This window comes from Python bivittatus, unplaced genomic scaffold, assembly GCF_059951505.1.
Source record: "Python bivittatus isolate LINGU-HERP-01145 unplaced genomic scaffold, Pbiv_v1 ctg000220_np1212, whole genome shotgun sequence".
In the NCBI taxonomy this organism is placed as follows: domain Eukaryota; kingdom Metazoa; phylum Chordata; class Lepidosauria; order Squamata; family Pythonidae; genus Python; species Python bivittatus.
This window is the reverse complement of record NW_028277048.1, coordinates 29,429,649-29,451,763: the sequence shown is the minus strand read 5'-3', so window position 1 is coordinate 29,451,763 and position 22,115 is coordinate 29,429,649. Positions and strand designations below refer to the sequence as shown.

Below are 22,115 nucleotides of genomic sequence, written 5' to 3'. Positions count from 1 at the left end.
AACTGTTTCTTATTTCCCCAAACTAGCCCTCAAGGATATTGAGATTTCTACTTATGCTGGATAACCAGGGCCATCTAGGTACTGCAGTCCCTCAACAAACAGCACAGGATGTTTCTCATTGGTTCTCCCACATGCCCTTGTCAATACACTATTATGGAAACATAGGGATATTTTCAGGACAAATGTCTGGTCTCCCTAAGTCTGCACTGACTTTGTCTTTGGAAACAACACTAACAAACTATTTCTCTGGACAACAAAAATATATTAGAATGTTAGATTTCATTTTGCAATTGCCAAACATTATGTCACTGTGAGAAATCTTACTTCCAATGACTCATGATTTTTCTCAGACCAAATTATATGAGAAAATATCCTGTTGGTTCATAAAGGTTCACAATGCTAGGATGAAGCTAGTGGTACCCTAAATAAATAAGGACAGTGAAATCATTCTTTTACTTAGAAGTTAATGTCCCCAAAAACAATGGTGCCTAACCTGTAATCTGTTCTCTGAATAGTCCCTGGAGCCTATATATATATATATATATATATATATATATATATATATATATATATACACATACATACACACACAAACAAACAAACAAACAAACATATATTTGTTATAATATATATATATATATATATATATATATATATATATATATATATATATATAACAAATATATATTTGTTTGTTTGTTTATATATATATATATATATATATATATATATATAAACAAACAAACAAAAAACAGATAAATGAGCAAAAACTGGGAACATCATCCAATCTGATGGGATTTTGACATTCTTGCCCAAAATCTCAAAACACCTCATGTGGGAATTCCAACATCACATGACATTTTGCAATTGCAATATTTAATTTTTAGCTACTTTTGGGACCCTGAAAACCCCTCTGGGGCATGCATATGCTATGGCACCCACAGTCATTACACAGCTGATTACTTAGTTTATGCAGTAGTCCTCAACATTTGTTGATGATGTTACAGAAGGAAACTGTTGCCCTAAGGAACCATAATATTTCAGTGCACAAAACGGTAGCTAGACTGTTCATTTTTGGAACTGTCCTCTTGAAGTTAAAAGATTTCAAACTGTTGTTTGAATTAAATCCCAAAATGGTGTCTTTAAAATGGATATTTAGTGCAAAATTAAAGCAGTCACCCAGCTGAAGAATGAAAGAAATGAAATTAGCTTACCGTTGGTAGTTAGAATGACAGGTCTCTTTGTAGTGCTCATGAAGGTCTTTATTGCATTTAGAAATCCAACATCTTCATCAAATATTATATCAACCTAGGAGAAGTGGGAAATATTTAATCATCTAACCATTGTATAGTTATCTTAGTTTTATGTAACTGGATCTGGGTTAATTTGAAAAATAGAAAGCTATCTAATTGGGGGGTAAAATAATTAATATTTTCAATTAAATATAGAACATGAAAAGTAAGCTATGTGCAATGGTAATTCAAGCAACAATATTTACTAATATTCTATTTGTTGGAAATACAAAAGTTAAGTGGAACCTACATTCTGAACTAATAATTATAGCAAAATTATATTAAAAGATTTTGAGTCAGGCTCTGGCCTTCTTTTATTCTGGATAGTGCCAGAGGGAATAGGATTTGCATTTAGTGTTACCTCTTCAAAGAGGATAAGAGAAGTTGCACATTTTTTACTGGATTTCTCTTCCTTGTTTCTCCTTTTTCCTGATTTTATCTGTGTTTTTTTTGCCGCTAAGCTTTTCCTATTTTCTGTGTGAACAAAAAATAAAATATCAGGTTTGTATCAGAGAAGAAAAAAGTAACATAATCCTGGGCTGTAAAATTTCCTCAAAGTATGTAAAAAAAAAATTACGGCTCCCATGCTTTTTAAGTTTGATTTTACAATGACATGTAATACTTATGCAGTTGTTGATCATTAGATTAGCTGGAAATAAAATGCAGAAATTGACAACATACAACAGCTGAAGAAAACAAATGGCAGCAGGGATATTTGGCTTGTTCACAGCAGCAAATGTAACCAATAAAGCATGGCAAATGTTTATTTAGTTAGTTAGTTTTAGAGGCAGCCTGACTCTGAGCAGCTTACGATTAAAAATGGAAAAACAATAAAAAGAATCTGCATCCAGACATCAATCAGGATTCCACAAGCATCCTACGCAGGGCCTCGGAGAACAGGCAGCGTCTTAAAGACTTCCAGAACATCATGGGGATAGGAACCAAACAGATCTCTGGGGGGCATTGCTCCAGAAGGCAGGCACTGCGACAGAGGAAGCATGCTTTCTGGGTTCCTTTAAATGGCATTGTTCAATCAAAGGGAGGAGGCAGACAAAGTATTATGCAATCTTCCAAAAAAGACTGGAACTTCACCTGAGATATGAAGGCTGCCAGATCTTGCAAGATGTTGGCAGTCTCGCTGAGATCTTGCAACATCAGGTGAGAATACTAAAATCACCTAAGATTTTAGCCATAATTTAAAAATACATTTTTAAAACCAGTGCTGAAACTTCTTGTGCACTAAGTAGGAATGTCATGAATTTTATGTTGCCAGCCTAAGAGCTAAAGGAAGCAGAACAGTTTCTAGGTGATCTTCACTGGCAGCCCCTTGTAGAGCAAACTGTAATTATGCAAACCATCTATAAGGCTTAAAATACATGTTTTGATTCTAAATTGTTTAAAATGAAAAAAAGGACAAAGGGTTCATATTTCCCTCACCCCCAAAGATCACATACTACATTTTTCCAACATCTATAGCAGCTAACAGATCACTCATTGCATCTAACTGTACCACGGATTCCATTTTTACAAGACATATTATGGATCTCTGTATTCTTATTTCTGAAGAATAAATGCATATTATAATATGGTAAAACCTACCTTTATTGCCCCTTTGGACTTTTTCTTCTTTATTCTTCGGCTTGGAAGTTATTTTAAAATAGTTATCAAGTGTTTTGGGCATTAAGCCTTGCTTTAATCCAACTCTTCTGGGTGAAACTGGAAGTTTCCTTGGGGACCACTCTTTTCTGGGAGACTGTTTTTCTATAATATCAATTTTATACTTAAATTTAAAACAGGAAAATATTGGCTTTTGTATTTCAAAAACAACCCTTTTCCATAATATAATTCTGCCATTTCCAAGGGAACTTATCTCAAACGTAGGCTGCATTTGGCCTTTGGGAAATATGCTGAGGGCCACATTCTAACAGGTACATGGGGCTAAGTTAAATTTGTTTTAATTATTGTTAAAATTAAATGTAGCTCAGGGTTATGGTTGTTGTTAGTCTTTTTTTCCAAAGTCTTCAAGTCAATGTTGACTCCTGGCAACTGCCTGGACTAGTCCCTGTTGTTTTCTTGGCAAGATTTTCAGAAGTATTTTGCCATTGTCTTCTTCCTCTTAGGGCTGAGAGAGAATGACTGGCCCCAAATCACTCAGCTGGCTCCATGCCTAAAGCAGGACTAGAACTCAGAGTCTACTGGTTTCTAGCCTATAGTAGTGCCTTTAACCACTACACCAAACTGGCTCTCAGCTCAGTTTAATTATATTTAACATGACTCCTCATGTGTTGATAACATTCCCCTCTTATCAGATTAGAAGTGCAGCAATTTAGGGGGAGGTTCAGAGGGCAGTTATAACTGTCACCTACAGGCTTGGATGTCAGTTTTTACATCTCTTATCATCCATAATTTGAAGGAAAAAAAATGAAAAGAGGAGAGGCCCAGGAGGGCTGGCTTTAGTGAAAAAGATGCAGCTCTAGGAAACCACCAGGGGGAGGGAGGAAGTTGTATTCCTGGGACATGCCAAAGATTCAACTAATAGTCATGTTCTCTCAGGATGTACATATCTTAAATCAGTGTTTCTCAACGTTGGCAACTTTAAAATGTGTGGACTTCAACTCCCAGAATTCCCCAGCTTAAAGTTGCCAAGGTGGAGAAACACTGTCCCAGATGTTCACAAGGCCAGAACTTCTGAAATAGCATTTATGTATATATACAAAAGGTCAGCTTTAGGTTCACTGACTTGGCCAGAGCAACAATCAGACATGTTCTATCCTCACCTGCCATTAACTTCAAGTACCTAAGTGGCTCAATGATATTGGGAAGGATATTCTGTAATCCCTGTCAGCAGTAATGCCGCTACTATAGACACAATACAGACGCAAGCCCAAGCAGATGAACCCACATAAAGGAAACACCTTTGTTGTCTCCGTACAGTGCTGATGCAGTGCTCTTTACATGCAGAGACAAATTATATAGTGCAACAGAGATAAATGGTAATTAATCAGGTAAGACTGAATTTATCCCTGTGTGAAAATAGATATAATAAAGTTTTTTTTAGGTCAAATAACAATTTTTAATTGCTCCCTCCTTTTTTTTTTTAATGTGCAAAAAAGAAGAAATATCTTACTTGGTGACTTGGTGCTACTGTAATGGTTAAAGAAGCATGGCTTATGAGCATGTACGCCTTGTTTGTCCACCTGGTGAGACTGAGTAGCTTCTTTCAGCTGCGAGAGAATCTGCCTTCCACTGCGCTGGCAAGAAGCGTTCACTTCAAATATCTGAAGGGTAATTGTAAAGAACAGATTAGTTCATAACACGAGGACTTCAACTCCACTTTCTTTACAGCTAGGACAAACCTTGAAGCCAAGCTCCTGTGCACAAGCGTAAACTGCGGCAGTCTTCCCTACGCCTGGGGGGCCGATGAGCAACGTGGTATTGCACAGAACGTTCTCTTCATCGCTCACTGATGCGTCGTCTATAAAATCCAAACTCTCCAAGGAATCTGTTAAGTTACAGCATTGTGTAGATAATCGCATCGATAATAAAATCAGCCTTAACTGAGCATATAAACCTAGACCGTTTTTTAATTGTTGGTTTCATTATCTATATTCATTTCAATATTTATATCCTTGTCATTCCATGAGGAAAAACAAAAGATAGAAAACATTAAAAAAAACCACACAGATAAAATGTTAAAATTTTACACAAAATGTATACCCCTACTGGGTTTTTGATATAGCTCACATTAAAAATTATAGTAAATTTGATGTTTAATACATTTTATTTTAAATAATGGAGAAAGATTCCAATATACCGTCTTTACCAGCGTTCTTCTTTTCTTTTTGAGTTCTGTTTTCTTCCCAATCAGCTTTTCTTTTCCATTCACACAGCCACCTAAAAGTAAAGATGTAATACTGGTTTGGTGCCTAGAAAAAATTACGTGACAAGAAAATTAAATTATCCTACTAAACAGAAGGAGGGGAGAATGCTACATATCACCAGCAGCAATACATTATTACGTCAAACCCTCCATGTTTATGAATGAATGAATGAATGAATGAATGAATGAATGAATGAATGAATGAACAAACAAACAAATAAAACCCCTACTTTTCTGGGGGATATATTTCCTGAACCAAAGTACCTGTACCTGCTTAGTATTTGTTGTGGCTACCATGTTAGCCAATGTCTTCTTCTGCATGGAACAAGCCACAGGAAATCCATAGTTTTGCTATGCTGTCTGCTTTGTTCCAGTTGGAAGAAATCACATGTACTATTTGGATGACATGGCAACTACAGATGGATGATTTGCAGTGGATTTTGGGGACTTAATGAAGTTGCAATGTGCATCATACAGAATCAGAGCTACAGAGTGAACAGAGCCCACATTATTAAGCTCTCAGCAGTAATTAAGGATCTGGAAACAGACCCCTATTTAAGTACTCCTCCCTTCTTAGTATTAATTATTGTGTAATATTACAACAGATAAACATAGAATTAATTTAAACCAGAGCTTGAAAGCTGACAAAGCAGTTCAAATACACTGAGAACCAGATATAGCAACAATTGTAATGGTCTGTGGGAATATCCTTGAGAGACAGGAGGAGGAAGAACTGCAAACAGGACAATGGTCAGATAAGTGACATCTCAGTCAACAGGAGGAACGGGGGCATGGTAAGCTTCTCAAAAGGGACCCTCCCTAGTTCCCTGAAAAGTAAAAGCAAGGGGGGAGAGATGGGCTTTCAAACTTGCAAGATTCTGTTATTGTAAACTTACAGAGAAGGTAGCGTTAGCACTCATAGTTTTGGTTTCTTGTTTGGACTACCTCGAAGGGCTGACAAAATTTATTTATAAAAAAGTTATTTCTGACCTATGTAGCTTTTTAATTGCTTCAGTGTTGCCTATAAGTTCACTGGAGTTTTGTGGCTGGTATTTTTCTGTCCAAAGCATGTCTTCATTTGCAAAATCTGTAGACATGAACAGAGGTTTATTCATTTTAGGATATCCCATGCATTTAAATACAACAAGTTTTATTACATCAAAACCTAGCAGTTATTTAGGTCAAATAAAGGTTTAAATTCTAATCAGTAAAGTTAATGTAATGGTGTTCTAATATATAACACTACATTCTGACATTACACTAAGCAAAACTGCCTGAAGTTTCATTCTGACTTCAATTAATCAAAGTTTAATATCTGAATATAAAACTGCAGTTAATTTTAGTTATCACTTTAAACAAACCAACTTCATGATACGGATAAGAATTTGCTTCTTTCAATAAGCAATAATGAAAATTAACTATAGTTTTTCAGAGAAAAGGACAAGATGGGATTAATCTAAATTAGAAATTAAATCTATTGCACCCCAAGAGGAAGACAGAGAACCACACAAAGGCAATAACTACAGCTTATTCTTTTCACAGTCTCCTCCAAATTCCACGTGTTGGATTTTTGCTCTCATAATTTCCCAAATGAGAGCCAGTTTGGTGTAGTGGTTAAGGCAACATGCTAGAAACCAGGAGACTCTGAGTTCTAGTCCTGCCTTAGGCTCAAAGCCAGCTTGGTAGTTTGGGGCAGTTGTTCTTCTCAGCCTTAGGAAGCAGGCAATGGCAAACTACTTCCGAAAATCTTGCTAAAAAACTGCAGGACTAGTCCAGGCAGTCACCAGGAGTCAACGCTGACCCAAAGGCGCAAAATAAATAAATAAATTTTAAAAATCCTCCAAAGGGCACAGACATTTATTTATCTATTGAATTTGTCACTGCCCATCTCATGACACAACTCTGGGCGGTTTACAAGATAAAAGTTCATTAAAATACAACATAAAAACAATCCTAAAAATAAGGACACACCACATGGGTGGGATTATAGTAGTTAAATCTAACAGATCTGGAGGATGCTGGAGGTGAAGAATACTGTGCTAAAATCTGGGTATCACATATAGCCCCCCAAAAGGTAAACCCCTCTTAAATTCAGACTTTGAATTTATAATTTTATTGCCTTTTTTCAATACAATAGCTGTAAAACACATTTTAAACAAATTTATTTAAAAATAAATAAATGTTTATTTCTTCAAATAAATTTAAAACAAATTTATCTGAAAGCAGGTTCTACAAGCAGCTAAGGATCTCATTATTGTGTAAAGACCTAATGAGGAACAGGTTAATTATTATTAGATTTGATCACAATTTGTTTGATTAAAATGAAATAAGACATATGATGGAACTACTCAGTCTGAAGTAAGTCCTATTAATTTTTATTGCAGTATCAGTAGATAATAGATTGGAAGTATAGATTAACCAAGATACCACAGGACCATGGCATACAGTCCACAGTTTAAAAAGCCTAAGATTTATAACTAAATAATCCAATTAAAATAGCCGCATCTTGGATTCAACATTACACTGCTGAAGCAGAAGGAATGTCTGGGAATTCACTGCTGATTAACCACCTAGTCTGCTGTTCATCACATGCCTCCCCATTACAATTCTCTAGTGCACACACTGCATTACCCAATTTAGGTCTAATCAAGCTGTTCTATAATAAAGTTTTCTATAAATAATGTACTCCATGCTGAGAAAAACAAGTAAGGTTGTAACGTAGGACTACCACACTTATTTTCTAAAGCATTTAGAGTAAAGCCAATTACCAGAAAGACTGGTGATTTCTGATCCAAACTGAGAGTCTTCTGTTGTTTTCATCTCAGATTCTTCCATTTTATCCACATCTATTATGTGGCTATTTTCTGCACCAATCGGTTTTGCACATGGTATTTGGGAAGGGTTTTTTGATAATCCGGTCTCTGATTTTTCCTTCTGGTTCTTTCTTTTGCATTTGCGATCTTCAGTTTTTCGTTTCCTTTTGCCTTCCTTTTGAACTTCAGTTGCGTCTGTTTCAGAATTAACAGCTTCACATTTATTTACTAATTACAGAAAAAATATGCAAGATATCATACCTCTGTGCAATTTCCAGCATCAATTATTTAACCTATTCCAATAGTTATTAGGAATATTATCCAAAGTATTGTAATGTTCTGTGCATACTTTAGCACTCTCTTTCAACTACCTATGCTCTCAAAAAGAACCTACTGAAAATCAGGTGAATCCTCCAGGACATACTATTATCTATTTTTCTGGAGGATATACTTCCCTGAACTAAAGATCTTACTTCTCAGTAAATACATTTATTTGCTATTTATACCTAAACAATAATTTTAATTATACATACTGCTCACCTTGTTTATTATTTTCAGGAGGAGCCTGTTTTTTCAAAAGTAGATCAAAAAACAGTTTCACAGGAAACTGAGTGTTGGAAGACTGAATCTCCTCCAACAAAACACTCCTTTGTATTTTGGAAAATACTGGTCGCCACCCAGATGGCTGTAAATAAAAGAAAACAAATGTTGTTTGCACACTGAATATTTCTGGTAATTAAAAGTTGTTTGATAGCACACAATATTCTCTGGAAACTATGCAGTTAAAAATATAATGTAATAAAACTCACTTTAATAATTAAAATTGTCACATAAAATTTATTCACATGCATTATTCACACACAATATTAAGTCATGATTCCTTGATTCTTTAATCAAGAATGATATATCCAAGAATTTATCGTTCTTGATTAAATGTAATCCTTTGGATAGGACGACTGATGCCCTTTTCTTTCCTTCTGTTCCCCTCTGGGTTTATTTTCTTTGCCATCGCTGTTTCTTTGTCTTGTGTTGTTTTTGTGTTTTTTGTATTGTTCTTTGTTTTTAAACATTTTAACAACTGTAAACTGCCCAGAGTCACTGTGAGCTGGGCAGCATATAAATTTAATTTAATAAATTATTATTATTATTGCACGTACCTGATCATTCCTGCTCAGCTCCTGTACTTGAAAGTACAGCTTCATTTATCAAAACCCACAGAATGAAAAAGCTTAATGTGACACATATATAAATATGTCTGGTTCAGATGCAAAGTATTTCTACCCCTTTTTAAGGAAGAGATACCATTCCATATAATATTGTTATTATATTAGTAAAATCACATACATAATGCTATCGAAAACACTCAGAAACACTAGTAAGACGTTTCTAAAACACAGAATCCACAATTTGTATCAAGTAGGAATCTAAAGACGGGGCTAAACTTAGCCTATAATACCTGGCTTGTGAGAAAAGGCAAATCAAAAGTCACTAAACTTTTTTGCTGAGTTCCTATGATTATAAAAACTGTCCCCACTACTGGGAGAAACAAAGCAGGAGCAATTAGGCAGCTGCACATTGTGGCTCACTATTTTGTACTAAGGTGGCACATTTATTGAAAATGGTCATAAGAATGATTATAAAATACTAACCACAACAACTGCAGAATCACTGCTATTAGGTTGTGTATTTAAAACTGAGAGTTCACCCAGTGAAAGAGTAAGCTTTGCAGCATCAATTACTTCAGAATTCACGTCCATAAGTTTAGTTAAGAGGGGGCAAGAGGGTGGTGCCAATCTCCACATCAAGCATTCTACAAAAGAATAAAAACTCAGTTAACAAGTTTTAGAAAGATATTCTTGGATAGAATTATAGGAGAATCAAATAATGGGACAGTATTCATTTATCTGTAACATGCTTGTTGGTGATTAGCAGGTTGTTGGAAAGAATGCGAGACACAGTACTGCAGAAATCAATATTGCACAAAAAGGCCCATTCTAAGATGAACTTAAAACAAAACCTCCCCCGACTTTTAAGTTCTCTCAATCAAAATTCATTGATTGGCCTGCCCACTAACATAGGCGGAACATTACTACACACCTAGTACTTTGCACTCCCACATGTCCTGCATTTGTATTTCTAGGCTGTTTACTTTGTTTCCTACCATCTTCCCATATGAAAAAGTGGATCTTAGATTTATTTCCCCAATTCTCTCCAAACCAAAAAGCTATTACAATGAAACTTTGCTTTATCAAATCCCTATTAAATGGATTTTAGATACAATACACTAATTTTCTTCTGAACATTTCCCCAAAAAACATGTAAATCAGTTGAATGTGAAGTAGTTTATATGAGGCAATTAAATTTATATTAATTGTATACCTTCCATAGCTGCTTATATAATTTGTGAAATACCATCATTTCACAAATCATCATGATATACTATAACAGATATTTAGGAGTCAGTGACACCCCTTTCCCCCAAATAGTCTGCTGAAACAAGATTTCACTGTACTCTCAAAGCCAAGGTATTAAGTGTGCCAGTAAACTTCCCTTTAAATGAAAATGTCCAATAACTTAATATTCGCTACAAGAACTTCAAAAGATCAGTACTCACTATCATCCTTCTGCTGAACATGGATCACTTTTTGAAAACAGGAATTAGCTGCAGAATATGCTTCCAATGCTGCTGTTTTTTTTGCAATCTGCCTCTTTAAAGATTCTGGCAAACCGCTCATTAAAAATTCACGTTTTGCTTTGAACTCTGTGTCATCTTGCGAATTTTCAGACTCATCTTCGCTAATGAAAATGACAACCAAAAATAGCCAAACTTCAATACACAACATTTTGTTACAGCAATGGTTTCTCAGAAGATCCCCAGAACCTTACCAAGAACATTCAGTAAGATCAGTAGAGAAAAAAGTTTTTGAAAACAATGCTGACCTCCCCTTACAACGTACAACCACAAGGGAGTATCAAATGCTCCCCATTTGAAAGATGCGCATGAGGCCAAGTAGACTAAAGCTATGTTCAAAAACATACCCTGGAATCCTCTGCAGCATACATTTCATGCAATCTTTGAAGGAAGACAGTTAGAAAGCCTCAGCCTCACTACATTCAGGTGTATTTCTTGTAGTTTTAATGGTGCTGCATATTTTGTAATGAAAAATAATAAAAACCAGGTTTCTTAATACTTATTCCTAGAACGAAACTTTAGAAATATTTGCTGCTTGTTTGGGTTTTAAAACATACACTAAACTTGAGAACATCATACCTGCTGTTGCCGCCCAGATTTTTGTTTTCTGTGGAGAATCTAGCTGATACTAGTAATTTTCCAATCCTTCAATACTTAGTTGCTCGATTTACTGCACTAGTGTGCCCTATTACCAAATCCCCTTCTATCAGTTGGAGGGTTACTGGATGCCAGTGAGGGTGTGCATCAGTTGAATGAGTGTCAGTAGGACTATGGAGCTGTTAGTGCACACTGCAAATTTTGGGTTTCAAGTGCTTCAGCAGTTGCGATGCTAAGGACTGGGAGGGAATGCAATGCTGAACTTTTTGTGAGTCTTTAGCTGCGCTACTTTCTACTGCATACAGTACTGACAGGGAATGAATGCCTTTATGTGAAACTGGACCATAGGAACAAGTCAGGGCTGCTGCTGATGTACTGACCACCGTGCTGCCTGACACTGGCTCTTCCTGAACTGCTAGATCGCATATTGGAGCTGGTTGGTATTTGGAGTCTTGTGGGCTTCTGGGGCCGGAAGATTTCAATCCCCATGTCTTGGGTGTGGAATCTGGATAGGCTCAGGATTTCATAACTTCCATGGGGTTGCCTCCGGTGTTCTCAGTCTAACACACTTTGGCAATTGCACATTAAAACTGATTTTCATCTTGGAACAGATGCATCATTATTCAAAGATGGAGGACACTGTTGCCAGTCCTTTGCTACAGTCAGATCATTTTCTGGGCAGTATGTAGTTTGTTGGTACACTTTCTTCTGCAAGAATGGGAGACGAATTAAGATAGAGATTATGGGCCTATAGGACTTTTAGGGCTTTCTGAGGGTAAATGGAGGTAGGCAATTTGTTGTGCAGCTTATCCAATTCTGGAATACAGAGACCACAAAGGTATTGAGTAAGACTGCCTGAGTGGCATCTCACTAATAGTTGCTCCCAAAGGGCACCCTGGTTTACCAAGGAGCTCGGGATGATGAAAGAACTTAAGAGATACTAGAGCAATGGTGGCAACAGACACCAAACACATTCACACAAACAAAGTTAGATGGCCATGTTTACATACACGGGAGAAAAAGGCATAAGAACTGGAACTTTGATTTCACTATAAATAGCTGTACACAAGCATTGTAATACATACATGCATGCATACATATCAACACATCCTTTTCCCAAGTAGAATATGATGTCCAATCATGCCTCTATCAAATGTGTGTGTGAGCTCTAACTGATACTACAAATTTTTGCATCAAGAAGCATCTGGCTTGACAAACAAATACCAGCAAAATGCAATTTTCAACTTAATTTAGAAATACCATAACTCCCATAGTTATATCATTCTTCCATGTAGCTATAATGGACTGACCTGGATTTGACACAAATAACTGCTTCATCTGTAGATTTTTTAACTTTTTTCCTAATTAACGAAGACATTTTCTCCTTCCCTTTAAAGACAACATATTGCTAAATTAGTATTAAATTATGTATAGACAACACTATAGTCCTAATTTAGTACTGAAACAACATAATAAGAGAAATAAAAGTCTCTTAATGAATCATTCATTCTTTATGAACGTTTCCAGGCATTATTACATAATCTTACACAAAGGTAAGGACACCCTTAATTTTTCTCCTAAATATGGCCTAGATTTTATAAGATTTTGGTGATCTCAGTTGTAATGACTGAGTTACTGCTCTTGCACAGTAATCTTACACAATTTATTTATTTTATTTATTAAATTTCTCCCCCACCATCTCCCCCCAATAGGGGAACTCTGGGCGACTCACACAAAACATTAAAACCATAAATATATATAAATACATAAACATCAATTTAAAAACATTACTAAAAAAAGAAAGGAGAGTCCAAGAAGATGAAGAATCTGGGGCTGAAGATAGCAGGCCTCTATGGGGCTAGCCATCCCCATGCTTGAAGTATTCCTTCCCCACCCCAGGCCAAGTGGCAGAACCAGGTCTTCAAAGCTCTATGGAAGGCCAGGAGTGAGAGGGCCAATCACACCTCCGGGGGCAGAATGTTCCAAAGAGCGGGGGCTACTGCAGAGAAGGCCCGTCTTCTGGACCCCGCTAATCGGAGTTCTTTTACTGAGGGGGTCCGAAGCATGCCCTCTCTGTGTGATCGGGTGGGACGGGTTGAAATCACAGGGGAGAGGTGGTCCCTTAGGTAACCTGGTCCCATGCCATGTAGAGCTTTAAAGGTGATAACCAACACCTTGAATTGGACCCAGAAGCAAACTGGTACCCAATGCAGCTCGCGGAGAAGTGGCATTACATGGGCCCTCCTTGGGGCTCCAAAAATAGCCTGCGCGGCTGCATTCTGGACCAGCTGTAGCTTCTGGATACTCTTCAAGGGGAGTCCCATGTAGAGCGCATTGCAGTAGTCTATCTGGGAGATAACGGGCGTGAATGACTGTTCAAAGGGCATCCCGATCCAGGAAAGTTGTGCAAAGGCCCTCCTTGCCACGGCTGCCACCTGCTCTTCAAGCAGGAGCCGTGAGTCTAGGAGGACCCCCAGATTATGCACTGGGTCTGTCTGGGGCAGTGCTACCCCATCCAGCACCAAAGATGACAAAGTCCTGGATACAGAGGAGCCATTAACCCACAGCCACTCCATCTTACCAGGGTTCAGCTGAAGCCTGTTGTTCCCCACCCAGACCCTTACAACCTCCAGGCACCGTGAAAGGACAGTCACGGCATCACTTACTTCACCTGGGATGGAGATGTATAATTGTGTATCATCAGCATGCTGATGATACCTCATCCCATGATGGTGGATGATCTCACCCAGCAGTTTCATGTAGATGTTGAAAAGGAGAGAGAACCGAACCCTCGGCACCCCACAGAGGAGAGGCTGAGGATGGGACCTCTTGCTCGCTATCACCACCGACTGGGACCGGCCCCGAAGAAAGGAAGTGAACCAGCACAAAACTGTGCTGCCCACCCTCAAATCCCTCAGCCGTCCCAATAGGATACCATGGTGGACGGTATCGAAAGCTGCTGAGATCAAGGAGAGCAAGGATGGTCGCACTTCCACCATCCCGCTCCTGCCAGAGATCATCCATAAGTGTGACCAATGCCGTTTCCGTTCCATAACTGGGCCTGAAACCTGACTGATAATGGTCCAGATAATCCGTTTCCTTCAGAACCCTTTGGAGCTGTGATGCTACCACTTTCTCAACCACCTTCCCCAAAAAGGGGAGGTGGGAGACTGGACAGAAATTGTCCAGTATGGTAGGATCCAGGGAAGGTTTCTTGAGGGGGTGTACCAACGCCTCCTTAAAGGCAGCTGGAGACACTTCCTCCTGCAAGGATGTAGTAACCATCGCCTGGATCTAACCACATGTCACCTCCCAAGCTGCTTTCACCAGCCAGGAGGGGCATGGATCAAGATGGCAAGTGGTGGCCTTCACAGTCCCCAGGATCCTGTCCACTTCCTCAGGAGCAACAAGATCAAACTGTTCCCAGATAACTGGGTAAGAACGGTCCCCCGGTATCTCCCCAGATCCTGCCCCTCGCTCGGAGTCTAACTTGGAATGAATCCAAGTGACTTTGTCCTGCAGATGCTCTGAAAATTCCTCTGCACAGCCCTGCAAATGAACCCCCACATCCCCCTTGCCAAGGAGGAACCTAGTGATCCTGAACAGGGCCGCCGAGCGACATTCTGCGGATTCGATAAGGGCGGAGAAGTACTGGCACTTCGCCACTCTTATTGCCACAACGTAGGCCTTGATAGAGGCTCTAACCTGTGTTCAGTCGGATTCGGTCTTTGTCTTCCTCCAGAGGCACTCTAGACGTCTCTTGGCCCCCTTCAGCACCCTCAACTCCTCCATAAACCACGGGGAGTTTCGGGGCCGATGTGGCAAGAGAGGTCGCATAGGCACGATCCTGTCCAAGGCCCCAGCTGCCTCCCTATTCCAGGCAGCAGCCAAGGCCTCCACTGGACCGTGCAACAGATCCATGGGAATATCCCCCAGCTCCCTCTGAAACCCTAACGAGTCCATCAGGCACCAGGGGCGGACCAATTGCATGGGCCCTGCCTCCCTGCGGAGGGGGGTGGCATAGGAGAAACTCAGGGTCACCAGGACATGATATGACCACGACAATGGGGAAAGCTATAGATCTCCCCTCAGATCACTTTGCCATTGCTCCGACAAGAAAACCAAATCCGGCATGTGGCCACTGTCTCGGGCTGGGTCCTGCAGAATTTGAGACAGGCCCATCGCTGCCATGGTAGCCATGAACTCCCGAGCTGCATCTGAGGACCGCCCCAGGGATGGCAGGTTGAAGTCCCCCAGAACCATAAGGCTGGGGAACTCCACCACCAGTCCCGAGATGGCCTCCAGCAACTCAGGCAGGGAGGCTGCCAAGCAGCAGGGAAGCTGGTACAATAGCAGAACTCCCAACTGTTCATGGGAACCCAGCCTAATAAACAGTGTCTCACAGCCAGAAACTTGTGGAGCAATGCCCCTGAAGGCCACTAGAGATTCCCGGATCACAACAGCCACCCCTCCTCCCCTGCCCTGGCATCTTGGCTGGTGCCACACCGTGAACCCAGCTGGGCACATTTCCAAGAGGGGCACTCCTCCCTCAGGCCCCGGCCAGGTCTTGGTAATGCATGCCAGGTCTGCCCCCTCCTCGGTGAACAAGTCACATATGAGGGGGGCCTTGTTGTTAACTGACTTGACGTTAATTTCATGGAAGATTGTTGAAAACTCATGAGGTTGGAGTTCCTGTGAATTTTGCAATTAAAAAAATTTTTTTTATTTAATTTTGCAGTTCTACAGATGCCATCTAAAGCTACTGCAGAAATTCTGGCACCTGTGACTCCATTATTATAATGATTTGCATATAGCATTATTTAGACACTACAGTAGTCCTCATTTAATGGCCATTTGTTCAGCGACCGTTTGAAGTTACAATGGTGGTGAACAAATGGTAGTTATGACTGGTCCTTGAAGTTATGGCCATTGCAGCACCCCCACAGACACGTGATCAAAATTCAAGTGTTTGGCAGCTCAGCCACATTTACAACTGCAGTGTGCAGTTCAACTCCCTCCACCCACCTATCTCCCCCGCCATTTCTGCCCTTTTGGCCGCCCTGCAGTTCACCACCTCCTGCCACCTCCAGCTGACCTTCACTGTCTTCTTCTTCCCGCTGCTGACAAGACCCACCCAGCTGAGACAGCTGCTGGCCCTTTGCGACGCCTTGTGACACCTTGCAACACCTTCTCAGCAATGGGAGAAAGAAGACGGTGAAGGTCAGCTGGTGGCACAGGAACAGTGGAGTGCAGGGTAGCAGGGGCAGCGGAGTGCAGGCAGCCAAAAAGTCAGAGATGGGGGGAGATAGGCCGGTGGGGGGAGTTGAAGCAGCAGAAGGGAGCTTGCCAGACCCAGTGGGGGAGGAGGCAGTGGGACAGAGCCGGCAGGTCTGTAGGGCAGGAGAAGTATTAGGTCCTTGCCAGCAATGGCGCAGTCCTCGCCTAACGACTGCAACCGAGACTACCGGAACTGCTGATGCTAAGTCCCAGTTAGGGTAGTTAAGCAAGGACTACCTGTATATTTCAAATTCTCAGTTTAAGCGTAAAATGTCATTTCTCCTTAATGTATTAAGTACATAGACTTTAGGTGAATCACATACGGCTACACTGTTCCTACAGTTCAAGGATACAAATAGTTACAGGCAGGTGTTCTCACAGTATCTCCAACACTTAATTATCTTTTTTATCTTATAATGCAGAATTAAAAATATTCTTATTCATTACTGTCTTTATATTTTCTTCCTTTTCCCCCCACAATTTTGAGAACTTAATTTCTATGTTTTAAAGAGAGAAATATTAATGATAAAGAGGTCATTTATAATGTATTAGCTTTCACTGAATCATGCTAAACGGATGAAACACTGCTTATCAAAATCTCTTCCATCATGGTTGTTCCTGTCCCAGCCAGTAAATTTATGGCTGTTGTTCACACAATTACAAACAGACAGGATTTGTGATCACAGATCTGAGTTTGGTTCTATTGTAGCCACTTAATATACTGTAAATAAATAAAAGTTATTACCATTTGAGCTCTTAGTTGCCTTCGCAATTCTGGTCTTTTTCCCCAATACATCATTTACGCTTTGGAGTTTTTTTGGATTTTCTATATTATCTGAAACAGTGGTAAGATGGCTTGTGCCTGAATCCAGAGTATCTGAGTTCTGAACATAAACAAATAAATATTAAGAAATTAATATTACTACTCAAAGACTGGAGGAATCTTTGATTGCCTGTTGGTGGTATGTGGGTGCATGCTTCATCATCTTGTTCCCTTGTTTTTTTTGCAATGATTTGTAGAAATTTCCTAACATTTAATGCATAGTTTCTCTTGTAAATGAATATACCTTTATATTTCATGCAATGTTAGCACGCCCATGGAGCTCAGGGCACACAAAGCGCATATATAAATAAATGTGGCAAACCATTATAAGCATGGTTTGTCGTGAACATATCTGCATACATCCACCAGCTCCTTTCTCAAATGGCTCAGCTTTACCATGTCCTCTGCAAGCAGTTCTAGGCGTAAGTAATAGATGCTATCCCCATAACGAATCTACAGTAAACGACAGGGATGCTCTCTGGTTAGAGGAATCCAAAAGTACCCTGTAGAGGAGAAAACAGTGGGCAGCTGCCTTCTAACTTTCTAACATTAGGGGAAGAAGCCAACAAATAAGAGCAAGCTTGCTTAAGACCGAAACCCTCCTTACATAACACATATCTTGATGTATGCTCTTCCTTCATCTCCTTATTTCCAATGCTGTATTTAATTCTGAACGAAAAAGCCAAATAATCATAATGCTTGTAACATTAATATCTTAAACTATAACTAATATTGATAGAATATCCACTTTTTCTTTCCTCTTCTCTATTTTCAATACTCTAAGGTATTTAAATAGTAGAATGTTAAGAATTTAAGAGTATTATATAAATATCATTGTATTGAAATAACATATTGTATCAAAATTTATACTAAGACAATAAAAAGGAAAAAAAAAGAATAAGGCAGGCTTACATGTGGTTGTACTGTCCAAATATACCTATTATAACTCAGAAAATACTTGGATTGGTTGTAAAGTTTCTACAGCATGTTTTGCTATACTTAAACTTTAAATGAACATAAACAAAACATATAAAACAAAGCAAGTTTATAACATCATAAGTTATTTCAAACTTGACAGAAAACAAGGGCAAATGATTGTTTAAGTTGTTCAATTTCAGGAGCAAAATTATGATTTCATATATCAGTTGATTTCAATGGACTTACTTTTATTTTTTCTAAATGTTTTTTTTCAGCAAGGGCCTGTTGTCTAGAAGACCGTCTTAAAGATATATGGAATCCTTCTTCCATGGTCCTTGATATTCTGTTATGCTGTACAGCCTTTGCTTTTTCAACCAATTTCTTTGCTTTGAATATATTTCTAGAAATCGAATTCATCTACCACAAAATTAAAAGTAATCATTAATACCTACAAGAATACATGTACTCTTCCCAAAGCAGGTTAAGTGTTTTTTTCTTCCCATAAGATACATTTGAATATAACTGTATTTAATGCCACGTATCAAGTACACCCTTGATAGTTATGGTGTAAAATAGGAAAATAATTACACAGTTATAGCAACTACATTACACACACTTATTTCCAAAGCATTCTACTTAAGTTGCCAGAATAACATGCCATGGGACTTTTCAGACAATACTCATTTGCAAAACCTTTAAGCGCAGCAAGATCAGTAAGTGTCAGGTTCAGCCCAAAGAACTCTATGAGACAGTAGAGGTCTAGTTCAATAGCTTTTATTAGCTTCCAACCACAAGACAGAATCCTGCCAGACTGAATCTAAACTTCTCAAGCCAGCAAGCAAACACTGCAAATTCCTTACGGTGGTGCCAATCTTCTTAACCTTCCCACGCTCCTGCTGGGGGCTAAGGAAATGCTTATCTCCCCAAGCGCGGCCTTCACCAAATCATTCCATCACAGTAAGTATCTCAAATTTGCTTTCTTTACACTGCCCATTCATTCTGTAAATGTGATATCTGACCACAAGATAATGCAGGTAATTTAAAATTTAACTTACATGATCATAAAAATGGCATCTCCTAGCTTCAGTGTAAATGTTTTCCATGCAGTGAGAATGGTAGAAATAGGCCTGCACAAACATTATAGTGTTGCTCATGGGCTTAAGAGGCAGTAGCATTTCCATACATCATTCAAAGATCATTTTCACACTTAAAATTCAACTGTACCATCTTATTTTTTTACAATGAGGCCTCAAGGACTTACTTTTGTTCAGATTTATCATACCTTTACATTCTGCTGTGTAAATCTTTCTGATGCATTAATTCGGGTGAATTTCATCCTGTATAAGCAAAAAACAAAAACAAAAACAAAAAACCCCACACCATATTAACTTTTTAAAAAAATACAACTTTACTATAGTATGATAAGAAACTCTGATAAAGCACTGAAGTTGCATATATTCTGAGTTCCTATTCCCAAACAAAACTCTAAAACAAACATTGCTTTCACTCTCAAAACATGTCAAAATAATTTTACCTTATTGGGCTGTTTGAATCAAAGGGTTCAGTTATCATCTCAGCAGTGTATAAAACATTTTTAAAGGATCTGTTTGTTTTAGGAGTAGAGGTCTGTTGAGGGACAGCATCTGGTGGATCTTCAGTAACAGCCTGTGAATCCATGGCTTCTTCTGGTGTACCTTGGCTTTTCTTTTGCCGACAATGTCTTCTCGGTCCCTTATTTTTTTGAGAACGTTCTCTCTCTTTCTCTTTTGGTGTTATCCTATTGATTTGACCATAAGCAGTACTGTTCTGGTTATCATTAATATTTAAATCTTTCTCTTTTGCTTCCCCTATCCCCTTTCTCTTTTTGAATTTATTTTTTACTCTGTTACTATCACTTTTTTCAGTATTACTATGGGCACTGCTACTAGCATAAGCTATTGATGTATTATTTGCAGTTTTTTTGTTAGAATCATCCTCGCATTCTTCCTCTTTTAGGTTTGATGATTTTTCTTCAACTTCTTTCTGCTTACCAGGTCCCCTTTTAGCTCCATTTTTTACTGTATCTGCTCCTGGCTGTCTAAAAGCTTTCATAAATTGGTATCGTTCTTCTGCAGTGCATTTCGATTTCACACTCTCTGGACCTGTAGTTTCTAATATTGCCAGTTCTAACTCTTCTTCTGCAATCACCACATTTGATTTTCTTTTTTGAGTCATCTGTTCAGAGTACTCCATTTCTGAGGTAGCCGGACTCCTTTGTTCTTTGGCTTTGCTTTTTTGGTTTACAAAAATAGAAGCAATTTTCTGAGAACGGAGAGATCTTGGAGGGACAGAATGAATTTGGGCAAGGACTGTCACTTTCTTAAGTGGCAAATACTCAGTATGTTGACAAATGTTTGCTTCATCAGAGGCAACAACATTATCAGGTGTCTGGTTTTTTGGACCCTGTTCAAAGTTTTCTCCTTGGCTTTTTAAAAAGTCTTCAAATGATATAGTTATAGTATTGTCATTTAATGGTGGTGTCTTCTGTGTATTAGTCTCAGGATCCAGAATAAATAGTAAACTTTTATTTTCTGATTCAGTGACAGATGTAACTTGTTTATCAGTTTCTTTACATGGATCCTTTGTCTGTATCTCAGTGGGAGAATTTTCAAACAAGTCAATTTCATTTTTAGGGTTCCTTCTTTTTAATTTTTTTGCATTACTTTTTACATTTCCTTCTATCTTAGTTTTTCTTTCCTCATTTCTGTAGTTAACTGTGTTGAGAGAGCTTTCACTACAAATATTTAATGTCTCTTCCATATTTGTGAGGCTAATCAGTGCAACATCATTACAAATCTTACAGTTCTCTTCTTGTGGACCAACTGTCTCTTTATCATCATCATTATTCAGTTCCATCAAAGGCTCAAGCTCAAGTGTTTTCTCAGTTTTGAAGTTATTATTTAAGTTATTCTGCTTTCCTCTCCACTTAAGTCTTGATAGAGGCTTTGAAGAATTTTCCAACGATGTTGAGTTTGCTTTGCTTTTCTGCTCCAATAGGGTTGAAGCAATACTCTCATTTGTAGGAGGTAGTTTTTTAAAATAATCCATTATATTGTTAGACTTTGGTGGTGACAATACTGTCTCAAGATTTTTCCCCAGTGGAGAAAAATAGCTGGTAATTGCTTTAATAGAAAGGTCATCTTCCTTCCGTTTTGTACATGACTGTAAAGAAAGAACATAGGAATAAGTATAATAAAATGCAAAAACAATATCTTGTCAAGGTGATATTCACTTTGGTATTTTTTTAAAGATTCTCACCATATCACTCACAAATTCATGGCATGTATTTTTACGTGCTGTGCAGTGCTTTGGATTCACTTAGAGGCGCTTTAAAACATATGGGGGCTGCAACATAACATCCTTCTGCAACTCTTTAAAGCAGACATAAAACAGTTCTTTCAGGACTGAAGTATCTTTTTGAAACTGAATCTGAAGTGCTGCAGTTTTTAAAATTTGATTAACAGACAACAAATTCAGGCTTCAGTTTAGAGAACCCAGCCCAACTTTCAGATGAACCAGTGCACAAAAATGAAAAAAAAAGGCTGAATAAACATACAGTACTTACTTGTCTTTTGTATTCCAGCAGATTGCTTTCCCAGTTTCCCTTCCAATGGGCCAGATAGAACAAATGCATATCCATAGTATGCATATTTAAACAAAAGAAAGCTAATCAAACTGACCAAAGATAAGAAAATGCCCTTAAATAGGGAATACAAGGCTCCACATGAACCATTACCAGACGCTGGATAAAGTGTTAACGCAATTTCTATAAAAGTCTTTTTGA

General features: G+C 38.5%; 1 protein-coding gene across 3 annotated transcripts in view; it reads right to left on the bottom strand.

Annotated features, from left to right (window-relative positions):
* The window catches only part of ATAD5 (ATPase family AAA domain containing 5), a 30,873-nt gene that overhangs the window by 8,023 nt on the left and 735 nt on the right, over positions 1 to 22,115 (bottom strand). The window contains exons 2-17 of one of the 3 annotated variants that reach the window (XM_025163586.2): positions 19,827 to 21,493; positions 19,575 to 19,629; positions 18,539 to 18,709; positions 17,297 to 17,435; positions 12,585 to 12,663; positions 10,600 to 10,781; positions 9,635 to 9,795; positions 8,526 to 8,670; positions 7,941 to 8,213; positions 6,163 to 6,259; positions 5,107 to 5,186; positions 4,649 to 4,794; positions 4,420 to 4,570; positions 2,892 to 3,053; positions 1,654 to 1,766; positions 1,215 to 1,308 (exon numbers count right to left, since the gene is read on the bottom strand). In XM_025163586.2, the coding sequence (XP_025019354.1) occupies positions 1,215 to 1,308; positions 1,654 to 1,766; positions 2,892 to 3,053; positions 4,420 to 4,570; positions 4,649 to 4,794; positions 5,107 to 5,186; positions 6,163 to 6,259; positions 7,941 to 8,213; positions 8,526 to 8,670; positions 9,635 to 9,795; positions 10,600 to 10,781; positions 12,585 to 12,663; positions 17,297 to 17,435; positions 18,539 to 18,709; positions 19,575 to 19,629; positions 19,827 to 21,493 (3,715 nt within the window). The remainder of the gene's footprint in view (positions 1 to 1,214; positions 1,309 to 1,653; positions 1,767 to 2,891; positions 3,054 to 4,419; positions 4,571 to 4,648; positions 4,795 to 5,106; positions 5,187 to 6,162; positions 6,260 to 7,940; positions 8,214 to 8,525; positions 8,671 to 9,634; positions 9,796 to 10,599; positions 10,782 to 12,584; positions 12,664 to 17,296; positions 17,436 to 18,538; positions 18,710 to 19,574; positions 19,630 to 19,826; positions 21,494 to 22,115) is intronic. The other 2 variants (XM_088138214.1, XM_088138215.1) reach the window with 2 other exon arrangements.